Source organism: Nelumbo nucifera, chromosome 2 (assembly GCF_055504915.1).
Source record: "Nelumbo nucifera cultivar China Antique chromosome 2, China Antique-T2T, whole genome shotgun sequence".
Taxonomy (NCBI): Eukaryota; Viridiplantae; Streptophyta; class Magnoliopsida; order Proteales; family Nelumbonaceae; genus Nelumbo; species Nelumbo nucifera.
The window spans coordinates 29045317-29072172 of record NC_142650.1 but is presented as its reverse complement, the minus strand read 5'-3'; the positions used below and the strand labels follow the sequence as shown (position 1 = coordinate 29072172).

General features: G+C 42.3%; 1 protein-coding gene across 1 annotated transcript; it reads right to left on the bottom strand.

The window, feature by feature from the left end:
- Nucleotides 1-8722: 8722 nt before the first annotated feature.
- Nucleotides 8723-11789, bottom strand: LOC104588596 (triphosphate tunnel metalloenzyme 3-like). Its single transcript, XM_010246597.3, has 2 exons — nt 10851-11789; nt 8723-9060 (listed from the first exon to the last, which is right to left on the bottom strand). Exon 1 carries the CDS (start codon nt 11476-11478, stop codon nt 10873-10875), a length of 606 nt encoding a protein of 201 aa, XP_010244899.1. The 5' UTR covers nt 11479-11789; the 3' UTR covers nt 8723-9060; nt 10851-10872.
- Nucleotides 11790-26856: the final 15067 nt, after the last annotated feature.

Sequence of the window (26856 nt, the reverse complement as noted above, 5' to 3'; positions counted from 1 at the left end):
CACTCCATTTCTTGATTTTGTACCTTCTCAACTTTCTTTTGATCAAGGATTATTATTTTTTTTTCATACATGCATACTACTAGGTAATACTTCTTGCGATGTTGAATAACCGGTTCCCACCATTAATGAAATTCTGTCATGGAGATGGAAGAAGTTTTCATAACTTGAAACCAAGTAAAACTAAAGGTTGGGCCAAGAATTAACAGTGCAAAGTCAGGAGCAAGGATGTTTATTTACCCTCTAATCAAAGTTAATTTACCACAAACACAAGTATACTTCCTAACAAGGATCAAATGTATTGATTGTACACATTATCAACAAGGGGGCAGTGCTCCATGGTCCTACGTATTGGTACTTTGTTCCTTGCTCTTTGTGGAACCGAGGGGAGTCAAGAAACCTGGGGAGTTTGGTACATGTACGTAAAACTTATTTGAGTTGGATACCACATTTATCTTATGTGGTTCAATTCTTGTATGTAAGCCTCTTATCTCTCTTATCTTTTTCTTCAATGTGGTACACAGGCATTCGTGTATCACACCACTTAATTGGCCGAAGATAAATCTAGCATTATTTTCATTTTGACTTCCAGGTTGTGGGTAATAAGAGACTTTAGATGGTAAACTCAGGGTGGGCTCATCTGAGAACGTTGACAGAAAATAGAAACAAGTTTATATCCTGATTTTCCTCCAATTCCAACTTTTTGCTGATTTCCCTTCAGTGGTTCTTAGCCTGTATGCTTCAGCGTTGATTTAACCACTTTGGAGAAGCTACTAATTATAGTTTGACAAGAAAGTTGAAATAATGACTCATGCATGTGTATGTTCAGTTTTTTGGGGATTTTACCAAATATAAATTCATGGCTTTATGTGTAGGGCCTACCTTGTAACGCAAGAAGCCGCACCATGAAAGCCCTCTCACACGGGTACTCTATTTCTTTCATTCTTTTCCTTAGTAAGTTTATTGGCTCAACCGCATAGATAGTATAAAAGTTAAATCATTTCATTTGAAATGGTTCAATGAAATAAACTAAACAATTTCCTTCCACTTGATTTCCAAACCATAATGGAGGATATTTTTCCCTCAATAATTGCAAAGCTTTTCTCTTGTCAGCACTAGGGGATGATCCATGTGACAAATCCAAATTCTCCATTGAACACGCCAATAATTCTGTCTAAATCGGCCTTGTTTTGGACTCTTCCATGTGAATGAAAACATTGAATTTTGTTAATAGGACTAATCTAACAATGAACAAGGGCAGCAAGACAAATGAGTTTTCTCAGGACAGTTTGGCTGGGTATATCTAGAGAGAGACTGGGATTGGAATAAATGGACTAAGTTTTATAGATGGTGGCTTGGATGTTAACCTAAGGCAAGTATCCACATCATATATTAAAAAGATCAGGAGCCATGAGCATTCTCCTTCAAACAAATGTTGGGTCTCCTAGTCAGAAAAAGGGGCTAAATAAACTTTTAATTTAAAATAAAAATAGGGCAAATTTCTTAAAGTATCCATATGGTTCAAGAAATTGACCAACTCTATTTTTACTGTTTACATATTATCTTAAAGTATCCTTAAGTTTTCTGACAATTGACTAATTACTCCCCTACTGTTAGGGTTTCATCACAGTCCGCTCATATGCCGTTAGGATTCCGTTACAATCAACATGAAAACTGGAGCTATCACCGTAAATTGCAGTGGGTGGTGGGCCAGTGGAAGAAGAAAATTAAAACAGGGGCGTCATGGAGTGGTGAGGGGGAATTAGAGAGAGGAGAGAAAAATGAATGACAAAAAGGAGAGAAATGATGGCAGGGAGTGAGGGAGAATGTGAGAAAGAGATGAAAACACTGCCGCTGCTGGAGTTGCAGCGGCAACTGTGTGTATGTATGAGGTTAAATAAAGAAGATGATAAAGAAAACTGAGGGAGAGAGGAGGTGGTTGGATGCTGGTTGAAAAGGAACGAGTGAGTGGAGGAAAACGCTTGATCGGATCAAACCCAGAAATCCCATTACTGTCTCATAGTACGTGTCAGTGGACTGGGTTTGAGTTGAAATTAATCTAAATTAAAACGAATTTGAACAGATTGGATGGCCCAGACATTGAATTGGACCGGTCCAAAATGGTCAAAAATCCATAGATAGGAGAGTCGACTGATTTGGTTGTTTTCAATAGTTATTTATAACCATTGTTTTAAAAGGCTTAAGCCTTGAGGTATGAGGCGTATGCCTTGAGGCGAGGTGTCAGATTTTTCCTAAAGGCTAAGCCTCACAATTTTGGTATGAGGCTTAAGCCTTTGTTAGAATGAGGCATAAGCCTTGGGCCTTAAGGGGTGAGATGGAAAAAGGCGTAACCTCAAATATCAACATTATTTAGTGATTCATGCAAAACATACATATTTTTATAGTTCAAAATATACAGAAAAAACACTTTAATAATTATGGGCCAAATAAAAAGAGTAAAAATGAAAAACCAATAAGGCAAATAAAGTTCTATTAGTTTCTCTTAGTATTTTAGCCTAAGAGAGTTCAATGCAAAAAAGGCTCAATCAAGTATTCAAGTTATTAGTTTTATTGGATAAATCAAGTGGATTTTTCTTAATATTCTAATTTAATACCCCAAGTTAGTTGCTTTTCTCATTCCTTTTCCTAATGGATTTATTTTTCTTTTTATTGATTCTTTTTGCATAGATCAAATCAATTGCATTGTTTCTTTTCTTCACAACTGTTGGATGACCATATATCTAATGCCAATTATATAAATGATTCTTCATATGAATAATTTCGTAAGGTTGCATTTTGAAACATAAAATGTAAAATACTTATAATTGTTAGATGATTAATTATTATTTTATTTAATGCTTAAAAGTTAAAGCTTATTGTTTTTAAACTTCTATTTTATGTATATTTGTACGTTCCATCATTCTAACTTGGTATATTACATGTTACTTTTATTGTTTATAGATTTTAATTACTTTTCTTATTTTAGAGGCTTATGCCTCACAACGCCTTGAGGCTTACACTTCATCTTTTTGGGCCACTACGCCTCAACTAACTTTTTAAAACCTTGTCAATGACCACTAACTTTTCACTTGAAACTAAGATAGGGGCCACTAGACCTGTTCATGGGCCAGGTAGCCCAATGGGCCAGCTCGGCCTGACCCAATCTAAGTCGGGCTTGGACAGGATTTTAGGCCTGTGGGCTTGGGCCTAAAATATTAGGCCCGATCTTTTTTTTAGGCCGGGCTTGAGCTATCTCAAAAAAACCTGGCTCAAGCTTGAGCCCGAGTTGATAATGTATTATATAGTAAAAATATATTTTACATAATAAAAAATATATAATATATTTTGCCTTTACTTCTATTTTTTCAAGTAATAGTGAGACCTTTCATTATTCTTTTTAGGTTTTGAGCCTTTTTTAATATAAATAAAATAGTTTTTAATTGAATAAAAAAGGAAAACAATCTATTTTCTAAATTTCTAGCTGGGCCCGGGCTTTGGGCTTTATATGAGGGTCAGGCTCAAGCTCAAGACCTAGGCCCGATGGTCAAGCCGAGCTTGGGCTCAGGCTTGAGAATGTTCTATTAATGTAGAGGCAAACCTGGCTCAAACCCAACCCGGCCCGACCTGTGAATAGGTCTAGGGGCCACTAATGGGGAGCGTGAAAGACAGTTGAAACCTTTTATGGTGTTGGGGGTTATTTTTAGTAGCTCTCTCTCTCTCTCTCTCTCCATCTCTCTATGTGGAAGATCTCTAACGGGAAACCTTCCAGATTCTTCTCAATTCCAACTCCAATCAGATCTGGCAACTCAAATCACTATTCTACCGGTTTTACACTTGAAGAATCACTGTATAAAACCCCGAGAATGAACCAGAGGAAGATCCCATGTTCTGTTAAAAACTTCCGTCTCCTCCGTTTGGAAAATGAGTTAGTCTTTAGTAGGGTTTTATTTTGAAACTTTGAGAATTAATGAAGGATATCTTTCTTATAAATATTTAACAGTGATACAATTCTCAGAAAACTTGGGGATACTTTAAGACAATATGTAAATCATATTTGTTGGTGATTCAAATTAGAATGATTTGCTTCACTTTATTTGGGTTGTTAATTTTTTGTGCTAGGGTTTTGGGATCTAGGTTTTACACCTTGACTGTTCAAATTGTTTTTCAACAGACTTCAGTGACGGCTCTTCATTTGATTTTCTTTTGAGGTCTCTACTTATTCTTTGAAGCTAAGTATTTTCAGGATGCGTAAACTGTTCTCTTCTGCAACTGAATGGAGTAGTTTTAATTATAGGGCAGTTGTTGTTCCTCCATTTTCTCCCACTCCCTTTCTCCCTCTTCCTCCTTTTATTCCTCCTTTTCTCTGTTCTCCCTCTTACTCCTTTCTTCTTTTTCAGATAGATAAACCTTGCTTTATGACATCCTATTTGTGCTTAAGGCTTAGTTAGGAAAGAATACAAGTACAAAGACATACGAAATAATACAAAATATAATTTTTTGCACTCTACAAATTTATATTTGTACTCTTTCCAAACTGAGCCTAACGGATATAATGAGTGAAAGCATCGGTGGGAAGCGAAAAAAATGTGCAGGACCAGAAATCCAGAATGACTTGGCCTCGACAAAATGGAAAATCCATGAAACCTACAGCTAATGTGGCAAAAATCTTTTACTCTCGATTCTGTGAGGCATCATTTTTGTACCCAACTATGAATTAGAATGTAGAGGTTTTATGGTTTTTCTTCTCCATTATGCGTTTTCGTTTCTGCTCCAATCCAATCACAACCTTGTTCTTTTGTAGTGATGTGTCCGTTGATGATAAAGTTCTCTCGAATTAAGACCTTGACATTGATCCTATATGGTTTGGTTTTAAGAAATTGAAACAGAACACATGTTTTTCTAGTTAATTCAAATTCTCTGGTTTTCCTGTTTTCAGCACTCCATTGGCAATTTACCACTTTATTGCACATTTTGTCCATTCATTTGGTCTCTGTTTCAATACATCCTATTTATACATCTTTGATAAGGCATTAGAGATTAGAGAATATCTAGTGATGGAAAAGAAAGACAAGGCAATTTCCATTTCACAACCTATATTGTAGATTCTATTCTATATGTCCAATGTATTTCACAAGGCGATTTCCTCTTGGTTTCTGTATTTTCTCACTTGAGCCAAGTCTGTTCCAGATGGGAGCACTATCAAATGGCATAGGATTGCTACCAAACATGTCTGGCATAGAAGAGAGGTTGGAAGAATGTTATTGTTTTCTGTATTATTCTTGTACAAGTAATTTATTGAGCAAATGGGTACGATTTCCTTGTAGATTCTCTAGTTGAACTTCACAGGATGAAAAAGCCAGACCCTAAAAACGAGGATGGTAATGAAACAAAAGATGATGATGATGCAGATGAGCCAGACGATGAGGGTGCTTCAGGTGATGATGATCAAATGGAATCCTGATGATGATGCTGATGCAAGTGGTGATGGAAGGAGGTGATAATGAATATGATGAAGATGAAGAGGATGGTGACGATGACGAAGATGGGGAAGATGAAGCATTCGCATCTCCACCCCACCACCTCTCGCCCCACGATCGCCCCACACAAAGTGCGACTGCAACATGTTCAGTCGCACGCGGTGGGGTGTTCCTGCGTGCAGGACTAACGAGACGGCTATTAATTCGTTCTATTTGCCTCAAAAACCTCCTCATGGAACCCTTCTCTATCTCCTCCACTTCTTTATCACCACCAATGTCATCACTACTCTCCTCCACTACTTCCGACTTATTCAGCTCCTCCCTACTCGGACTTTCTTCTATGTGATTTCCGTCATCTGAAATATTGACCCTCTTCCTCTTCTCTTTCTTGCTTTTGACGTTGGACTTCTGCACCAAACTATCTTCGAAAGCATCCATTATCTCATGAATCATCTGATGATTAGGTGAAGAGTCCCACCGAACCCAATAGCTCGTATAGCACCGGAGCAAGATAAAAGATAAGCCAATACTTCCCTATCTTCGGGGGGCAGCGCCAAGTGAGCGTCAAAATCATCGCAGGAAGGAAAGTGAGGTGGCCAGAGACAATCGGAGGCAATAGGTGAACTTTGCCTTTTCTGTAGAGCTTCTTCATTCTCTATCAGTCTTCGCTCTTTTTTCGATTCTTTTCTTGACAGCTCCTCTATATTCTGGTTTTTAGATGGACAGGACCAGAGGCAAGGTTTGAATTGAACTTTGAAGATGGTGTTGGATTCGAGTGATCGCGGGTGCTGGAGATGGTGTTGGATTTGAGTTCGTGATAGAACGGGCCAGAGATTCCGATTTGAGGTTGAGAGGGTGAGAATATGGGAGAAACTCAGTTTTTGCTTTTTTTGGGATCGTTTTGGGGGTAACGGGATGAGCTAATGGCCATCCCGTTTACCCCGCACACGGGAATGCCCCACCGTACGTGACTATACATGTGGCAGTCGCACATTGTGGGGGGCAATTGTGGGGTGAGAGGTGGTGGGGCGGAAATGCGGACTCGAAGATGAAGAGGAAGATGACAAGGAGGATCTTCCTCAGCCACATTCTAAGAGGAGGAAATAGTGTAGTGGTATGTAATTTTAGTTTTCCTTGTGCGGGTAGGGAATATGGGGTGTAAGAGAGGAGAGTTCAGGTTCTCTGTGGTTATGGAGTAGGGGGAATTGGAATTTGCTGTCCTTGGATGAATCAACAATTTGCTTTGTCTGTTATTATTTTACCTTTTCCATTATTGCTTTCCCATTCATGGAATGAATGTCTCTACCTCTCTATCCATGTATCTAGCTTCCTTTTCCTTTCTAGATATATTAGCATGGGAAAGAGATGGGGAAGCAATATATATATATATATATATATATATATATATATATATCAGTTCACTTATAATTAGGGTAGGCTTATAATTGCTAACCAACATCTCCCTGGCATATTCATCAACTTTGGCTCATCTATAAATCTCAAATTACCCTTAAAAATCTTAAATATACTCTTCCAAAATGTTGCACTTTCAATCTGTCATGCACTGAGGGGAATCACCAAAATTAGGGGGCTCGTACATGTACACGCACATAGGACTTAGATACAGAAGATGGACACCACTTGTAACCCAAAAGCCTAAGGCCCTAAGCTATTGGATCATGAGCCACTCTTGTATGTCCCTTGCATCTCTCACCAACACAATCAACTTTTGCTTGTCCATAATTCAACAAGCCAAATTTCATTAAAGAGGAATCGATCTATCATCTTTTTACGAAAGTGACAAATTTTGCTCAAGCAATTGGAGACCAGCACATGAGTATGTAGGATGTGATTATGCAGTGGCATAGGCTCAAGATTGAAGAGAGGTGCGGGGAGGTCCGTTTGTCTTTTGGGAAATCTAGAGAGCTAAGAAGGAACTAGAAAAGAAACCAAGGGATTATTTCTCGTGGTAAGAAACATGACCCACTGAAATATGCATGGAGAATAAATGACCGATACAAAAACCAAAACATTGCATTTAGAAGAATGCTCTAGTTTGCGTGGAGAGCAAACAAGGATGGATGGTTAATCCTTAACTTTGATGATTTGATCAGAGATAATCCTAAGAACTCTGCAAACATAGACGTAGTTCTCAGAGGTGCTAAAGGAAATTTTCTTGGCACAATGGCAAAGGTGATCGGATTGTGAGGGGGTACATGAAGAAAAGGATGACTTGGTGATTTCCATACTCCCCTACAACACAGAATAGATCAGAAACTCGACATGTTTACATGATAAGAAGGCTGCTGCAAAAGGATTGAAAATCGACACAGGATAGGATACTAGAGGGAATGTTTGACTTCTCAACTTTATGCATGTTCATATGGTTGTTTCGTTTGTTTTGGAAGAATAGTAAGAATGGGATTTGGCCAGAGAGTCGACTAAGATCAGCAACAAATGAAAGGAAGAAGCAAGATTGGGTTTTTGGAAATATTTAACGGCACTTTAAGGACACATACAATCGGCTCTTGATGGAATCTTAATGGAAGAGAAGTTATTTGTCCAATGACATCACCGAACAAGGGAGGTATAGGACCATATTGAAAAGAGAGAGGTATTTGTATGTTAGGGCAGGATTAAATCTTTTACCCAATAAATAATATGTCAAAGAGGCTGCGTGTCTCAAGACACTTCAAAAGTATGTATGGAGTAGTTGTTGAATTTGCTAGACTTGGCAGAAAATTAGGAAGTCACAGGCTTGATCCTATACATCAGAAAGAACTTAGACCACATGAAGTGGTTTGGACCTGGAATGAAGAAATTGGTTGGTTCATTTCCGTGGTCTGATTCATGGTGTTGATCGAAACTTGTAAAAGATCAAGATAGTTTCTACTTCCTCCTTTATTTCCTTTGTGCCAAGCCAGAAACTGGGTCGTTTTTCCTCGTTTCCTATAGATTATTGCTGCTGAAACTTTTTTTTTTTTTTTTTCTGGGGTAAAACACTCTTTCTGAAACTTAGTCTTTTAAGAGTGAGGTATAAATAGTGCCAATAGTTGCACAAATCACCAGTATGGCACCTACTGATGGAAATTCAAATTCTGAAGCTTTTTAATCAATATCTTATATCTTGCAGTGTAAACAGTATTCTTAAAAAATATTCTTTGAGACTTATATGTTCAGCTTGCACGAACCAACTTTAGCTACCAAAATACAGAGAGGTTGGGGGGAAGTCACACCAGGTCGATCTATAAGAGCTAAGGGTACACATGTGGCAAACATAATAACTTATAAACTTGCATCATATGGTTCAACAACAAAAAACGGTTTGCTTGATCATGAATATAATTGGAATCAATAACATAAGCTGGATGGGGGAAATGATGATTTTCATGGATGACTAAATAATTGCATTGAAAACAAAGTTGCATTAGAATGGATGTGTTTGTTGGATTATTGTCTGCTAGATAAGAGGTAGTTTCAGTTCTTGACATACACTTTGCCACCTAGCCTCCACAATTGATCTAATCAGTTTGGCATCAATGGGCGTCCAGCATCCATGATCATTCAGAAAGAGGGGTATCGGGCCCTACAAAATAAAAAGGAACAAGGCATTTGCCTTAATCTCTCCAGAATTCATGTTTCAGAAACACTCAAAAGGAATCTTGCACCAAAGATAAGGTGCATTCATGCAATCTGTCAAATGAAGGGGAGAAAAATGAATTTAAATAAACGATACACATGGTTTCATAGCATTTTGAAGACAGACTCAACTGCAGAAGCAATGCTAAAAAAAAAAGTTAGCCTATGTCCAATGAATGATCAACACAAATGGGTAAGGTGAAAAGATTTATTCTTGCAATGCTTGAGTTGCCAATAAAAGATTTTATTTTTGCAATATCATATCACTAAGAAAAGGTTGCAAAAATCAAACATAACGTGACTATTTCTCTTGTACTATTTTTCTTAATATAGAATGAATCTGTTTCTATTATTGATCAGAAAAAGAAAACTAAAGGTTCTATCTACTTAAAATCAAGGTATGCTGAATATTGGCACTTGGCATGATACTTCATTTTTGTAATATGCAGATGATGCTCCATGCTCAAGTCACCAAAAAAACTCTGGCACTAAATTCTTAGGCAAAGTAGTCTCATGATAAAAAGGACATGTAAATAAGGTGCTAAGTGCTGACATTCCAATTTTCCAAACTCCCTATAATTTTCTTATTTATATTATAATTTTATATTATTTGTGTGATTTAATAACTATTTATAGGTATGTAATCACACTACACACCAAGTAATTGGCAAACTGTGCCACCAAGGTAAAACTGCTTATTTGTGGAAAGGAACTGTATGATCATTTTATTAACATGAATAGACAGTGATTTTATTTTTATTTTTTTTTCTTTTGGATATCTCCAAATAGGCACATACATTGAGTTTGAAAGGGGAAGTGGTCAGACATAAGTTAAAAATAATACAAGGATCTCAATTGGCATTCATTATTGGACATGGATGGAGTCATTGAGTCAGGGTCTTCCCTTATGCCTATCTATTAGGCAATTGCAATTAATAGACCCTCTAAAATATCCTCATTTCAGAATATTCTAGTTGAGTTTCTATTTCCATTGAACGAGTGCAAATTGGTACATGAAGCAGACATTCATAGTTAGAGTGTTAGACTTAGACATGAATGGTGTCATCATGTTAGTAAAGAATAGTTACCACCAAAATTTAGTTGACATATTTCTTCGATGGAACAAGTATCCAGCAGGTCATGTTGAGAATGATGTTGACGCGTTCCGGTGGGATCTAAAGTGAATATATTTAAAAGTTTGTTGAACTGAAGCTCACTCCTAGCAGGAAAATGGGGATTACCACTGCCACTTCAGCTTCTAGTGTAAATGGAAGCTTAGAACCTCCAACTGAAATGTTCCCTTTAATTTTCACAAGAAGAACAAAATGCTATTGATACTGCAATAAAATGGCTATGTGACTCAATACTGAATGGATCAAACAACAAATTAAGAAAGCATATAAGAATGCGGTTCAATTTTATCTCAAACGCATTCACTTACTCCAAGAACAAAGAAACTGAAAGTAAAAGCCGTCTCAAGGCTGTCCAATCTTGTCAGCTTCTTACAGGAAAGAAAACCGAAAAACAATTAAGCTTTCATAGTAATCAATGGATAAGAAAGTTCTCAACCAGGAAAAGACAAGACATGAAATCAAGAAATGAACACCCATCGAAGAACATCATATCAGACATGCAAAATAGAACATAAACAATTCAGTAACAAATGCCCAGGCTCCAGACGTCTAGGAAAAAGCCAGAAAATATCAAGAAGAAACGAAGAGATGGTCATAGTCTCACAGAGGGTATCGCTGTTCACTCACTATGGCAGCTTCCCAGATCGAAAGATAGCAAATTTAGAAACCTCCGAGTACGAATAACTAATCTCATTCTCCGTCAAGAACTCTTCAAGCAATTTCCTGACTCTCTCTGGATCGGCGCTCTCGCACTCGATCTCATAACACGTCCCGAAATCGTATTGCGTTTCGTCTAATTCCAACTTCAACCCTTTCCAATCAAAAACTGCTCGAACATTCTTGAACCTACCCAGACAAACAAAACCCTTATCACCAATTCCGATTTCTTCCTTAACCCTCCTCAAGATCCTTGACGAATCAAGAGATGCAAGCCGCCAAGGCTCGGCAACACAAACGCGACCTATGGAAGGATCAATCTCCTCTTCATCCTCTTCGACGCGGCTGATGCCGTCAACGATGACGGCTTTGGCTTTGAGAGAGACGACGCAGAGGGAGTCGCTATCGTAGAAGCGGAGGCGGAGAACGGCACGCTTAGAAGAGAGTTCGGCAGCTGCGCCATCGAAGAAAACGTTTTCTTGGAGGTGGGTTTTGAGGTGGAAGGGTGAGAGGACTTCAGAGAGCTTCTGGTGAGCGGAGGAGTCCGGGAGGCGGAGCTTGACCTCTACTTCCATTTCTCCTAATCTAATCCTTATTGCCTTTTGGTTTATTCCTTAAAGAGTAGAGTTAGAAAATGGGTGGTGTTAAGAAGAAAGGCCGATTCGTTGGGATTTGGTGGAGGGGTCCTTGTTGCGGTCTAAATGGTGGAGGATAGCGGCGGCGCCAGTGGGCGGAGGGGGAGCGGCGGTGGTGGAGCGCTTGCGGGCTTCTTCTAATTCTTCCTTGTCCTCGACCTTAACTTCTATCTTGCTTGGTTTTCTTCTCAGCATTTCTCTGTATGCTCTCTCTCTCTCTGTCTCTGGTGGTGGATCGGGAGTCCATAGAAAAACCCTTTAATAGCAATATTTCCCAACTCTAGAGTTGGATTCGGCTTATTAACTCGGGTTAGCCTTCATGTTACGGTTCGGTTTTTTGGGTTAAATACTTAAATTACAGATAAACTACATGTAATTTACGGGTAGTGACACTTAGTCCATTAGGCTTTGAATGGGAGTTTTAGTAATCTTATCTTTGCTGTCAAGCTTGTTAACTAGGAAGTGGACAAAGTGTTGGAGTCTAAAAGTTCATTGTTGCAAATAAAAGTTCGGGGGCTGTGTCACTACTCACTACCCTACCCCCAAAGTATAAAATGGTAGTCTATAACTTATACTTTTTTTTTTTTGATAAATAGATGATGTTGATTTGTCACAACTCTTAAATTGTTATAAGTAAAAAAAAAAGTAAGAAAAATACAAAAATTAAGAAAACAAAAGATGAAAAAAATAATAATACAAGTAAAAAAAAGTAGAAATTAGAAATCAAAATGCAAAAATTAAGAAATACAAAAAAAAGAAAGGAGAAATGAATAAATAAATTCATGCAAAGAAGAAAAAACACAAAAAGGTAAGAATGTGAAAGTGAAAAAAGAGAGGAAGGAGTAAAAAAGAAAGAGCTGAAAATCTAAAAACAATACCCAAACTTTGGAAAACTGTCAATTTAGTCTAAAACTGTTAACAGATGTTAAGTGGAATGTGAAATGACACAAATGCTCTCTGAACTTCATGTAATTTTCTTTATAACGTGAAAATGACACATTTTGAAGCTGAAGGCCGGACAAACATGTAAAAAGGTCTGGTAATTTATCTCAACGAGGACAGGAGTGAAGGTGTAGGCAAAGGCAGTGTCTCCGATGGATGGCCTGAAAGACCCTCCACATTTTCTCAGTTGCAGTGACATCCAATCCAACTTCGACCCCTCTCAAACTAGTCCTTACATTATGGTTTCTCTCTACAAAATGAATTCCATCCAAGAAAATGAATAATCCTTTTTTGGGGATCTATCCATCTTGTTTCGGAGTTTTATGAATTAGTTACGGAAAACATGCAACTTTGGCTGCGGAGAGACCGATTCCTTTTAGAAAATAAGAAAATGACATAATAGTTTCTATGATGGATAGCCAAAAGAGTTCGTGAAAATTGGGTATTTGAGACAAGTTATCTGAATGCATGCAAAGATGATCATGAAGGGATAGTGTGATGTGTCGCACTGGCATGGTGGCTGATGAAGGAAGATTTGGCCCGACCTTGCAATCACTCTATGTGGTAAAAGCAAATAGCTCGGCATTTAAAACAGCGTACCCAGGGCGCAAGCACCAAGGGGAAGAAACCAGCAGTCCGAACTCCCTACGAGGAGCCCGACTTCCCTACGAGGAGCCCGAACTCTCCCTTAGAACACGAGCCACACAAGGCAGCGACCCGAACTGGCCTGCCTCATGGTAGTTCGGGACACTCCCCTATCCGAACTCAAGACTTCACCTTGTTCGCCACTCCAGCACTTCGCCTCCGAGACGCCGAACTGAACAAACGTACCATACCTGACACCGAGGAGGTCCGTATCCAAGGGCGGCGCATCTGACTGACTTGGGATCTGACGCTTGACAGCCGCACTTCAACGGTCACCTGCCACCGCCACCTGCTACCGTCATCGCCAGTCGCAGAGACGGCTCCGACAAAAGGGAGCAGTGGCGGTTCTGACCAGCAGAGGGGATGACACCCGAACTGGCAGGAGACCAAAGGTAATCGTACCCGACCTGACAGAAGCTTAGGAGTGAGTGCACGAGGTGGCTATAAAAGGCTCCCTACCCCCAAGAACAAGGTATGCAAACTTTACGTTATCTGGTTTTATCTTGCCTTTGAAGGATTCTAACTTGAGCTTCGGAGCCTCCACACTGGGTTCCCCCCGGAGCTTCCTCATCTTCTTCGTTTTAGGTTCCCCGCAATTCCGTTTAGAGGCAAGGTCATTGACAGCTAAGACCAGCCGGATTGCGCACAATCAATTGGCGCCGTCTGTGGGAAACGCTTCAAAAAGCCTCCCTCTAAACTCTCATAACCTCTTTCTTCAAAAAACCCAACACTCATGGCTTCTTCCAGCAACGCTGGACGTGGCACGGAGACAAACACCACCGGGGAACAACTTCAAGTCCCCGTGGTGTGCGTCGGACAGTTCACCATCCCCCTTTCGGTGGATGGGATCCCCAGCTTGAATGCGCCACAAGCCGTGGCGCCTGTAAACCTTCCTGCCATGAGCATCCCCTTTCCTCCCCCTATCGAGACAACCTTTATTGAACCAACTGTCGTCCCCCTGGCAACCAGCCAAAACCGATTGGACGACCTGATGCAATGCATGCGGGCAATGCAAGCCCAAATGCAACAGTTCCAGCAACACCAGCTCCAGCAGCACCAAGTACTGCACAACATCTCCCAGTATCACTATCAACAGCAGTTCCCCCAATTGCCGCTGAACCAACCACTACTTCCACCTCGACACCCTGCTCCGAGGCCGGTTAAGGCCTCCCCACAGGATGGACGCCCCCATCAGGAAAAAGCCTCTCGACCCCAGAACCCCCCTAACAGTCAGGCCTCATCCCCAAGCCGAAGGGAAAGAAAAATCACCCCCGCCTCGCAGGCGGGTCAGGAACCTCGCCCGCAAGGTCAGCACCTTGGCGCTCCAGGCCCGAGTTCCCGCTCACGGAGAACCGATTCAACGCCCTAGCAGCAGACTACCAACGTTCTGAGCCCATCGAGCTCGGCAACACAGAGGCTAGTAGCGCCAACACCAGGCCCACTCAACAACGAAGGCGCCGGCGAAGTCGCCAAACTGCCACCCGTGTCCTGCCCGAACTCAGAGGTAAGGAAGAGACAAGCTCGAACGAAGTAAAAGCTGCCCCGATTCTCTCAGTTCCTTCCCCCCTCGCATCAGAACTCCTGGCAGTCCCCATGCCCAGAGACTTCAAGCTCCCACCATTGGACAAGTATGACGGGTCCTTTGACCCCAACGACCACGGCGACGCTTTTCAGTCCCAAATGCACCTCGCCAGGGCCAGTGAATCGTGCATGTGCGTGGCCTTCACCACTACCTTCAGGGGGGTAGCCCACACTTGGTACAGGAACCTGGCCCCCGGGTCGATAAGATGCTGGGCCCAGTTCGTGCAGGTCTTCACCGCACACTTTGTCACCAGCAAGCGGTGCCCCGGAACAAAGGAAAACATCTTCGGAGTAGTCCAGAGGGAAGGAGAATCCATCCGGGGCTACATCAAGCGGTTCAATGAAGCATGCTTACAGATACCACGATTAGACCCCGCGGTGCAGCTCGCGGCGGCCAAGAGAGGAGTAACGCACAAAGAATTCAAATGGCACATGGTAGCTAATGAGCCCGCAACCGTGGCCGAATTCCTCAAGCTCGTGGATAAGTTCATGAGAACAGAGGAAGAAATCAACCAACGGACCGAAAGCGGGAACGAGAAAAGAAAGAGGGAAGGCGAGCCCTCCAACCCAGTCGATAGAAAAAACCCGGCCCGGGAGCCGAAGCCGAACCAGTCGTCCCGAGCTCCCTTAGCAGTTCAGACGGATTACACGCCGTTAAACACGAGGCGAACTGAGATCTTAATGATGATCAAAGATGCCCCATACGTAAAGTGGCTACCTCGCCTAAAGGGAAATCCGAACGAGAGAAATAAAAATTTGTACTATAGTTTCCATAGAGACCACGGTCATAGTACCGAACAGTGTAATAATCTCTGGGACGAGATAGAGGGACTCATCCGTCGCGGATACTTAAGGAATTTTGTACAACATGATAATAATAACAATAAGGCAGGTCGGCAAGGGGAGCATGGAAAGGATGCCCCCGAATCTAGCAGCAGACTAGTCGAACCGTTGCAGCGACAGCCTCCAAAAGAGAGGCCAGCTCGGGGAACCATCCATGTAATTGTGGGAGGTTCGGTGGCAGCAGGGTGTACCTCGGCAGCGGCCCGGACGTCAGTTCGCAAAGCAGCCCAAGAGGAATAGAACCCCCCAAAAAAACCAAAGACTGAAAAGCCGATCTTTTTCACGGAAGACGATGCGCGAGGGGTCCACTACCCCCATGATGACGTGCTTGTCATTAAACTAAGGATCAGTGACTTCGAGGTCAGGCGCGTACTCGTAGATTCGGGCAGCTCGGCGGACATCCTCTTCAAGTCAGCATTTGACCAGCTGCAGCTACAGAGGAGCGAGCTGAGGCCCGCGAACACTCCCCTGGTGGGCTTCAGCGGAGAGGAAGTCAGGCCCCTCGGAAAAATAACTGTACCTGTGGAAGTCGACACATGGCCTTGTGCGGTCAGACTCAACCATGATTTCCTGGTGGTCGCGACCCCCTTCCCATACAATGCCATAATAGGGCGGCCAATTACGCATATCCTGCAGGCAGTGGTCTCCACATACTATTTGGCAATGAAGTTCCCTACAGACTTCGGTGTGGGGGTAGCGCGGGGCGACCAGCTCGAGTCCCGCAAGTGTTATGTTGCCGCCCTGAAGGGAAAAACCAAGGTGGCTGACGACCTTGAACTGGAACGGCCTACAGAGCAAGGCGAGGAACAAACTTCGCCCACAGAGGAAACGGTCGTAGTCCCGACTTCGGCTACAGACCCAGCTCGCACACTACAGATCAGTGCTTCCGTCAAGGAGCCACTACGAACCAAACTGTTAGACCCATCAGACAGAAGAAACGCAACTTAGCCCCAGAACGCTGGAGGGTGGTCGACGAGGAGATTGAAAAGCTCCTCGCAACAGGTTTCATAAGGGAAGTTCATTACCCGAGCTGGGTAGCCAACCCATTGCTGGTGAAAAAGGCAAACGACAAGTGGCACATGTGCGTTGACTACACCGACCTAAACCGAGCTTGCCCAAAAGATTGCTTTCCCCTCCCCAGAATTGACCGCCTAGTAGACGCGACCTCGGGACATGAGTTGCTAAGCTTCCTGGATGCCTACTCGGGCTACAACCAAATCAGGATGGACCAGTCCGATGAGGAAAAAACCAGCTTCATGCCCTTCGGATTAAAAAATGCCAGGGCGACCTTCCAAAGACTTGTAAATAGGCTGTTTCGACCCTTGATTGGCACGAAGATAGAATGTTATGTAGACGACATGGTCGTCAAGACGCAGTTTTCATAGGAATTAATACAAGACTTAGATTCTGTCTTCCAAATCCTGCGTCAATTTAGCATGAAACTGAACCCTAACAAATGTGTCTTCGGTGTCACCTTGGGCAAGTTCCTAGGGTACATTGTCAACCAACGCGGTATTGAGGCCAACCCGGACAAGATAAAAGCCATCCTAGATATGAGACCACCCCGGAAAGTAAAGGAAGTTCAGAGGCTAAACGGCCGCATAGCTGCTCTAAGTCGCTTCATGTCCAAATCAGCAGACCGCTGCTTGCTCTTCTTCAAAGCAGTCAAGGGCAAAGGGTTCAAGTGGACCCGAGACTGCCAGCTCGCGTTCAACGAGCTAAAAAGCTACCTCGCTAATGTGTCAACCTTAGCCCGGCCCGAGGAGGGCGAGGTCTTAGAACTATACCTCTCGGCAAGCGACGAGGTGGTCAGTTCGGTACTAATAAAAGAAGTAGACCGGGTCCAACGACCCATCTATTATGTTAGTAAAATTTTGTAGGGAGCAGAGACAAGGTACCCGCAGATAGAAAAAGAAGCATACGCACTGGTGATAGTAGCTCGGAAACTCCGCCCGTACTTCCAGGCTCACACCGTCATCGTCCTAACTGACAAACCTCCGAGGCAAGTTTTACTCAAGCTCGAGGTTTCCGGTCGACTGACGAAATGGGCCATCGAACTCAGCGAGTACGACCTCCAGTACAAGCCAAGAACCGCTATTTAAGGCCCAAGCCTTGGCAGATTTTATCGCTGAGTGCACGTTTAGCCTCGAAGCCCCTAAGCCGGTCGAGCCCGAGATCCCCAGTTCGGGTGAGCTCGGAGCTCCCTAGCCAATAGAGTCCGAACCCCGTGAAGTAGCAGCCAGTGTAGCATCTCTCCTAGTTAGGCCAAACGCGAACTGGGATGAGGAGCCCTGGATCCTTCACGTAGATGGCTCCTCGAACTAGCAGGGCAGCGGAGCTGGAATAGTGCTACGCGACCCGAGCGAAACGAAATTGGAATACGCACTATGCTTTGAGTTCGTGGAATCCAACAACGAGGCAGAGTACGAGGCACTGATAGCCGGACTGAACCTAGCGCACAAGGTCAGAGCAAAGCACGTAGTTATCTGCAATGATTCCCAGCTCGTGGTCAACCAGGTTACAGGCGAGTACGAAGCACGCAAGCTCACTATGATTGCATACTTGGCAAAAGTAAAGGAGGCTCTGCTCAACTTCTAGTCACACTTCATCAGGAAAATCCCGAGGTCAGAGAACACTGAGGCCGATGCCCTATCCCGGTTAACCAGCACGAGTCACAATGCCATGAGAACCGTGTACATAGAGGACTTACTTCGGCCCAACATTCTCAATGGGGCAGAAGAGGTCGCTCCCGTTCTTGAGGCAGAGCTGAGCTGGATCGACCCACTCGCGAGCTTCCTGCTAGATGGAACCCTCCTTGCGGACCGCAATGCAGCCAAGAGGGTGTAGCGCCAGGCAGCCAAATACATCATAATAGACGAACGGTTGTACCGACGATCCTACACGCTCTCCTACCTGTGTTGCTTGCGACCTGCCGAAGCCGAGCTCGTACTCCGCGACACTCATGAAGGTCTGTGCGGCGGACACCTGGGGGGCAGAGCTCTCGATCAAAAGGCACTTCGACAAGGATACTACTGGCCAACGATGAAGGCAGAAGCCATCGAGCTCGTCAGAAAATGCGACAAGTGTCAGAAGCATGCCAATATCCACCATCAGCCTGCTGTCGACCTCAAGTACCTCACCAGTCCATGGCCCTTTGCACAATGGGGCATCGACCTTCTGGGGCATTCCCGCCAGCAACAGGTGGGAGAAAGTTCCTAATGGTGGCAGTAGATTACTTCACAAAGTGGATAGAAGTTGAACCTCTGGCAACAGTTACAGCCCGAAACATACAAAACTTCTTTTGGAAGAACATAGTATGTCGCTTCGGGCTACCTCGGGTACTGGTCTCCGACAACGGCAAACAGTTCGAGGATATCAAGTTCCAAGAATGGTGCCAAAATATGAGAATTCGTCAGAACTTCACGTCGGTCGCACACCCGCAAGCAAATGGTCAGACATAAATAATGAATAGAGCCATCCTCCGCGGACTGAAAGCGCGACTAGACCGAGCTAAAGGGTTGTGGGTGGACGAGCTACCAAGTGTCCTGTGGACTTACCGAACCACAGAAAAAACCGCCACGGGAGAGACCCCCTTTAACCTCACCTACGGCACCGAAGCGGTAATCCCGGCGGAAATCGAAATACCTACACTGCGACTAGAAGCATACGACGACTAGACAAACAGAGACGAGTTTAGTTTAAAACCCCTCCTGTATGAATCCACCATCAGATCATCAAAGCCCGGCGAAGCAATGTACTCATCGACAACCTTCTTCTTGGCATCTTCAATACCTTGAGAAAAGATCTGCGTCCTCTCCTTGATGTCCTCCTAAAGGTACTCAACCTGATGCTGCAAATCCAGCCTCAAGTCCGCCATGTGCTTCACCACCACTCCCATAGCCTCAGCATCTCTCTGAGACCTCGCCTGCCTGATCCGTGCAAAACGAGCAGCCTCCTTGGCAGCACGAGCAGCCCCTTCAGCAGCTCGCGAAGTCGTCTCAGCAGCGCGAAGAGCCTCTTCGGCAGCTCGCGCCTGCCTCGAGCTCCTCTCCACCTGGGCCGCCAAGGTGTGAATAGAAGAGTTCACCTACCAAAAAGAACCGAATGATCAAAAGAACCAACAAAACAAAAGCCAAAGAGCTCTAAAAAAGGGAGATCACTTACCACCATGGCATGGGTAACGGCACGACAGGCCACTTGATGTAGAGGGAGATCAGCCCACGCCACGACCTCCTCAGGGAAAATGGCCTCCTTACTCTTTTGAAGAGCATGGGTCGGCACAGCACACTCCTGAAATCCCCCGGGAACCCCGAGCCTGAGGGCCCAGCTCGCGTATGAGCAGACCCGGAGTTAGCAGAAGCACCGGAGTATGTAGGAGCCCCTGTGTAAGTAGTCTCAGCATAAGGGACACCTGCCGGCTCCTGCATTGGAGGAACCATCTCGGGCTCCCTGGGCAGATCTTCTGACGAATAGTCTGGCACCTCGGGCTCCGCATCCGGAGCAGCTTGGCGCGAGTTCGCTTGGCAACCTCCTTCCTCCTCTTCATGCCTTGGAACAAGTGCCCACCACGGGTCCCTCGAGAGTCCATCACACCTGCGAAAAAAAAAGGGGTTCGCCATCAGCAAAAAGCAAGAAAGATAGCAAGATAGAATCTCTAAGTGAAGAACCTACCCGAGCTCAGGCCGGCCGCAATGAGCTTGGCCTCTGTCAGATACTGTTGACACTTCAGCCCAAGCCGCGCCCATTCCATTGCCGGAGGCCCTTCGCCGTCTCTTTGTCAAGCGTGACCCCAGAGTCAGGAGGGGCCATCCCCCACCCGGTCTGAAACGGCCACCCCAGCACACTTCGCACCCCGAAATAGTCCCGCTTCCACACTGGGACCTTGTTGGGGAGTTCATGTAAAAGCTTAAAGCCCGGGCGAGGAGACAAGTAATATGCCCGCCTACGCTTAGGGAGGGGACCCGCTTGCTTCTTAAGCATTAAGATTGAAGAAAAAACCTCTAAGTCCAAAGGGAAGCCCTGTTCGCAAAATAGAGAGATGGTCCCCACCAAATTACGAATTGAGTTCGGGTGAAGTTGTCCGACCGTAACGCCGAAGTGATTCAAGACCTTGACAAGGAAGGGATAGAAAGGCAATTGCAGACCCGCAGCGAGCTGCTCCCGGAATATCACGATCTCATCAGGACCTTGTTCCCAAGGAAAGCTACCCGAAGGTATGAAATAAGCGTACTCCCTGGGCAGAGTATAATAGGAAATAAGGGATTAGAGCTCCTCGGGGGTCATGGTCGAGGGGCCAAACTTTTCTAACGACCGACCCCGACGGGAGGTGGACGCCAAACTACCCGAGGCGACTCGACCAACGGGTTCGAACTCTTCCTCGAGCTCTACCTCTGGCTCACTAGAACAATCAGGGGATGCTACTCGGTTCGTGGAACCTGCATTTGACTCATCGGAAGAGCCGCCTGATCTATCCGAGCTAGACATTGAAGAAAGAAGGTGGATTCCAAGAAGGTAATCACCTGGATAAAAGCTTGAACGCGACTAGAACTTGAACGAGCAAAAACCTTGAAACACGAACTGAAAGCCCGGACGCGAGCTGAAACCTAGATGCGAGCTCAAGAGGCAGCGCATAAGTGACAAAGCGATTGGGGTCCCCCACTATTTATAACCATTGTGACCGAGAAGCAACGACGTAGATCAAAGCCGATCCGACGGCCCGCAGTCGCGCTGACCGCACGTCCCCTGAGACCGAGACGTGATTGGTGCACGTCTTTCTGAAACTGATGTGCGCCGGCGCACATCTTTTTGAAACTGACAGCACGCCAGTGCACGTCTCCTCACATTAAAGGCGGCAGCGGCGCATTTTCAAATTTGAAAAGACGCCTGCTGTCACGTCTCCCAGCGGTATTTTCGAAATAAGGAACACGCTGCCACGTCTATCAGCATTTGTAGGCAGGTCGGCGCGTCTTCCGCGCTATCAGTCAACCAAGACTCGAAGTACGGGACAAATCCACTGCCAGCTCGCGAACTCCCCGCACCAGGGCAAGATCCTTGGCGCGAGGAGTGGGGGGCAATTGATGAAGGAAGATTTGGCCCGACCTCGCAATCACTCCACGTGGCAAAAGCAAATAGCTCGGCACTTAAAACAGCGTACCCAGGGCACAAGCACCAAAGGGAAGAAACCAGCAGTCCGAACTCCCTACGAGGAGCCCGAACTCTCCCTTAGGCCCCGAGCCACACAAGGCAGCGACCCGAACTGGCCCGCCTCATGGCAGTTCGGGACACTCCCCTATCCGAACTCAAGACTTCACCTTGTTCGCCACTCCAGCACTTCGCCTCCGAGACGCCGAACTGAACAAACGTACCATACCTGACACCGAGGAGGTCCGTATCCAAGGGCGGCATATCTGACCGACTTGGGATCTGACGCTTGACAGCCGCACTTCAACGGTCACCTGCCACCGTCATCGACAGTCGCAGAGACGGCTCTGACAAAAGGGAGCAGTGGCGGTTCTGACCAGCAGAAGGGATGACACCCGAACTGACAGGAGACCAGAGGTAATCGTACCCGACCTGACAGAAGCTTAGGAGTGAATGCACGAGGTGGCTATAAAAGGCTCCCTACCCCCAAGAACAAGGTATGCAAACTTTGCATTATCTGGTTTTATCTTGCCTTTGAAGGATTCTAACTTGAGTTTCAGAGCCTCCACACCAGATTCCCCTCGGAGCTTCCTCATCTTCTCCGTTTCAGGTTCCCCGCAATTCCATTCAGAGGTAAGGTCATTGACAGATAAGACCGGCCGGATTGCGCACCATCAGTGGCCGTTCTTGTGGAAGCAATTGGACATTTGAACTGCCCTGATTGAGAAAAGCAATATGAAATCAAAACCAGACATTATCTACAAACAATTAAAGCCAAAATTGAATGAAAAGAAATTAAGAACAGCATTTAAAGCTTGGAGGGCATCGGATTAAATTACTTATGCCATACTGATAGATGAGTGGTGGTGTATCCGAACAAAAGGAAAAATTAGAAACCCCATAAGGATTAATTCCAGACATTCAAGATAGACCATTGGTTTATCAATGTTTTGAACTTGGAATTTTGAAGGGTTTGTTTAATTTCTCTTAGAAATCTCATCAAGAACAGACTGGTTTCAAGAACCTTTTTTTCTTTTACCTAGATTGGCATTCACTGAATCCATGTATCTATTGCCTGTAAGAGGGTCAGGAGACCTGTAACAGTCGGCAAGTAGAACAGATGTGAACCAAGTGATAACAGTGAAGAGTACGAGAGCAGCAGGTCCGACTATCCAACCCAACTGAGTTACAACCCAAGCTTGGGAGAGAACTCCAGATCCAATAACAGTAGTAAATATGTGAGCACTTGCAGTCATCAATGTCTCTTCATATCAAAACGAATTACAAGTAAATATATTTAACTATTTTTTCAATAAGAATCTTACAACTGTTTTAACAACTAGAAACAATTAGCAGTCCTTTATTCGCGTCGCGTCCGTCGTCGTCCAAATCCTTATTGGTATTAGCTTCCTAGTATTACCCGTCCTTATTTTTTTTTTAATTTCTAGTATTGGTTTTCTTTTTAACAACAAATTTCCATCCACATACGCTTTGGTTTAATTTCAGCTTCTAAGAAGAAGACAATGAACAATGTCCGTAATTTTTGAATTTTAAATTGTTATAAATTATATGTGACATTACGTGCATCAGTTAAGTATTAAATTGACAGTTTTCCAAAGTTTGGTACAGTAGTGATACATTTTGAAGTTTGGCTATTAACTTGACATTACCCCCAAAGTTAAGGTAGTAAAGAGAAATTTTCACTAAATTTAAAGAAAGGAGAATAAGATGCAAAAATGTAAGATAATAAGAAAATTTGTACTACTTTAAAAAGTGCAAATGGCCTCAAGAATATTTTTGGAATTTTTTAAGGATAATATTTACCCCTCTATATTTAAATTTAATAATAAAAAATAAGGGTAAATAGGGTAATTGGTTCTTGATATTAAATAAGTTGAAAAGAGGTAATTTAAAGATATTCAATGCATTCAATCATCTCTCATTAAATCCAACATTTAAGTTATTAACTTGCATTCGTGTTCATTGAATCATATATTTAAGTCATTTTTATTTCTTCTCATCATTAAGTTTTATTAATTAAATTCATACTTAATATATTAATAATTCCAATAACATAAAAGCTTATACCTTTAAAATCTACCAAGCAAAAATAGTGTTTTCATCTAAGTGGTGGTAAGAAATTAAACCATTTTGGGTCAAATGGGTTAATCCATGCTACCACGATTAAATAATAAAATAAAAAAATTGGGAACATTTTTAACATACATATTAAACAATAATAAGTATGTTAAATAAGAAATACTTTTATTAATGTTGAAAATGGAATGTAAAATTTAAAACCAATTGGAAATAAAAAATAATTTTCTATTCTCTCTCATTAGATCCTATATTTAAAATATATTTTTCTCATCATTAAATTCTTATAATTAAATCCAAAATATTAATTTTAATAGTATAAAAGTAAATATTTTGAAAACAAAACCATTTTCTTCCCTCCCGGTGGTGGGCAAGCAATTTGACCATTTGGGGTCAAATGGATTAATAAATAATGTCATAATTAAATAATAAAAAATAAAATAAATAATTATGAAATGTTAGAAGTATTTTTATTAATTATGAAAATGGAAAGCCAATTTCAAAATCTACATAGAAATTAAATGATGTCAGAGTCAAATAATAAAATTTTTAATGATAGAAAATACAAAGAATCACAAAAATAAGAAAAAAGATAAGAGAAAATTTTGGACACACATCTAATGTTATATATTTATAAAAAATAAAATATTGGGTACATCTCTAATATTGTACATTCATTATATTGAACAAAAATAAGTTTTATACATAAGAAATAATTTTATCAATGATGGAAATGTAATGCAAAATTTAATGTCAACATAGAAATCAACAATTTTTATTTTTAGATGGTGGGTTAGTGATTTGAGTAAAATGATACCATAAACAAACAAAAATTAAGTGTGATAAGTAAAAAATATTTTATATAATGTAAATGAAATATTTAATTTAAAGGGAAAATTATAGTCAAAGTCGGTTGTACATTTAAAATTAGGTTGTAGGTTGGTTCAAAAACCAACCAAACTCTAAAAACCGGCTCTACATTTCAAATTATAAAAACCTCCGCCACGTCACCAGAGGGTTATGTGGTTGTTGCCAACATGGGACTCTTATTCCATGTTGGACATAGCAGAAAACCTATATTGAAAATAGGTTTTCAGTTTCTCTCCCACTCCCTCTGTCTCTCGATCTCCCTCCCTTCTCTCATTCTCACAGTCATCTCTCGATCTCCCGCTCCCTCGATCTCTCACACTCTCTTTGCTTTGGTTTGTAGCAAAGTCAAAACCTCTCTCTATTGTTCTCCCTCAATCTTTCTCATTCTTCCCCCTCACTCTCCCTCTCAGTCAAAATCTCATTCTCCCTCAATCCCTATCGTTCTCCAATTGGTGTAAATTTCATAACCAAGAGTTTCTTGTGAATTTTATCAAATTGGTGTAATAATTTTTAAACCATACCAAATTGGTCTTATGTTCTTTTATACGATCTGATTAATACCATATAAGTGTGTAAGAAAATAAGAAAATAAAAAAATGAGAGATGGAGAGGGAGAACGATAAAAATTAAGGGAAAAGGAGAAATTGACCGAGAAAGAGAATGAGAGAGATTGAGGGAGAACGATAGGTAGAGAGAGAGAACAAGAGAAATTGATGATAGAAAACGTAAATACAGAAATCAAAATCCATTTTTATTTATTTTCAAATCACATAGTCGTTGAGCAAATAAAGATGACTGTAAGTGAAAGAGAGAGAGAGAGAGAGAGAGGGAGAGAGAGAAAGAGAGAGAGAGAGAAAGAGAGAGAGAGAAACTAAAAACTATATTTTTTTTTTCCAATCACCCAACATTAGAGGGCAACAATATAAGCTTTTTATTGTGTCCAATATGGATTAAGGGTCCCATGTTGGAAATAGCCACATAACCCTCTGATGACATGGTGAGGGTTTTTATAACTTGAAATGTAGAGCTATTTGTTAGAGTTTTGTTGGTTTATGGACCAACTTGTAACCAAATTTTAAATGTACAGCCGACTCCGACTATAATTTTTCCTAATTTAAAACTAATCCAAAAGCAATGTTATTTCTTATCTAGATGGTGGGTCAATGATCTAACTTTTTAAAAAAACATATGATGTCATAATTTAATAATAAATATTTAAGTTTATTTTTGATCATATTGTTACTTTTTTTTTAAATTTCAATTTCTATCTTAACTTTGATATATCTAAAATTCAAGTAATTATATGAAAAAAATTCTCACGTGCAACGAATGTGCTTAATTCTAGGTACGTTTTGATTTTTATTGACCAAGATACCCTTGTTCTTTTTTAGATTTATGTGAGGCCTCGAGTAAGTGATACCATCTCATAAGTGGGTCCCACCTGGGGGAAAAGTTGCCAACACTTGATAAGACAAAATTGCCCCTTTTAATAATAGTTTTTTATGGCCAAAACGGTCATTATCTTATTTACCTGAAAAATAAAAGAACATGGGGTAGATGCAGTTACCCAAATAAGTACCTTCCCTAAAAGTGAACGGGGCCTTAGGGTGATTATAGGTATTTGCTTCCATATCCATCAAATGGGGGGAATGCCACTCAACCAGAAATTGGAATGGAATTCAAATTCTTACCACCCAAATGGTTTGGAATTAGAATGGACCATTCTGATTTTGATTCCAGACCCTATTCTTGCGAATCAAACAACCATAACTTTATTTCTCAATTAATTACCCATAATAAAAAAATTCAAAATCGTAAAAAATAAATAAAGGGTAAACTTGTACTTAAAGAAAAATTTTCATATAGAGACTCTTCAATACTTTGAGAAATGGATTAAGAAAGATCTCTTTTCCTAAGCTTGATATGAAAAGCTTGCTCAAGAGACTTTAAGACTTGCTAGGGTATAACAAGAAGACGACTATAACCTCTTGTGAGATTTAGAATGCTACCCTCATGGTGTTGCCAGTAGGGGTCTGGGTGCAAGTCGGGCGGGTTAGGCCGGATTAATGGTAAACCTAGGGCTGGCCCTAAAATTTGGGCTTAAGGCCCAAGCCCGAGGTCAAGCCCGATTTTCCCAAAAAAAAATTGTGTTTTTCATATCACTATGCTTTTTCCCCTTTTTTAAGTTTTTATTATTAA

What these genes read in the sequence shown, in the direction of transcription:
- LOC104588596 (XM_010246597.3), bottom strand. Translation starts at nt 11,478, where the DNA reads ATGGAAGTAGAGGTCAAGCTCCGCCTCCCGGACTCCTCCGCTCACCAG.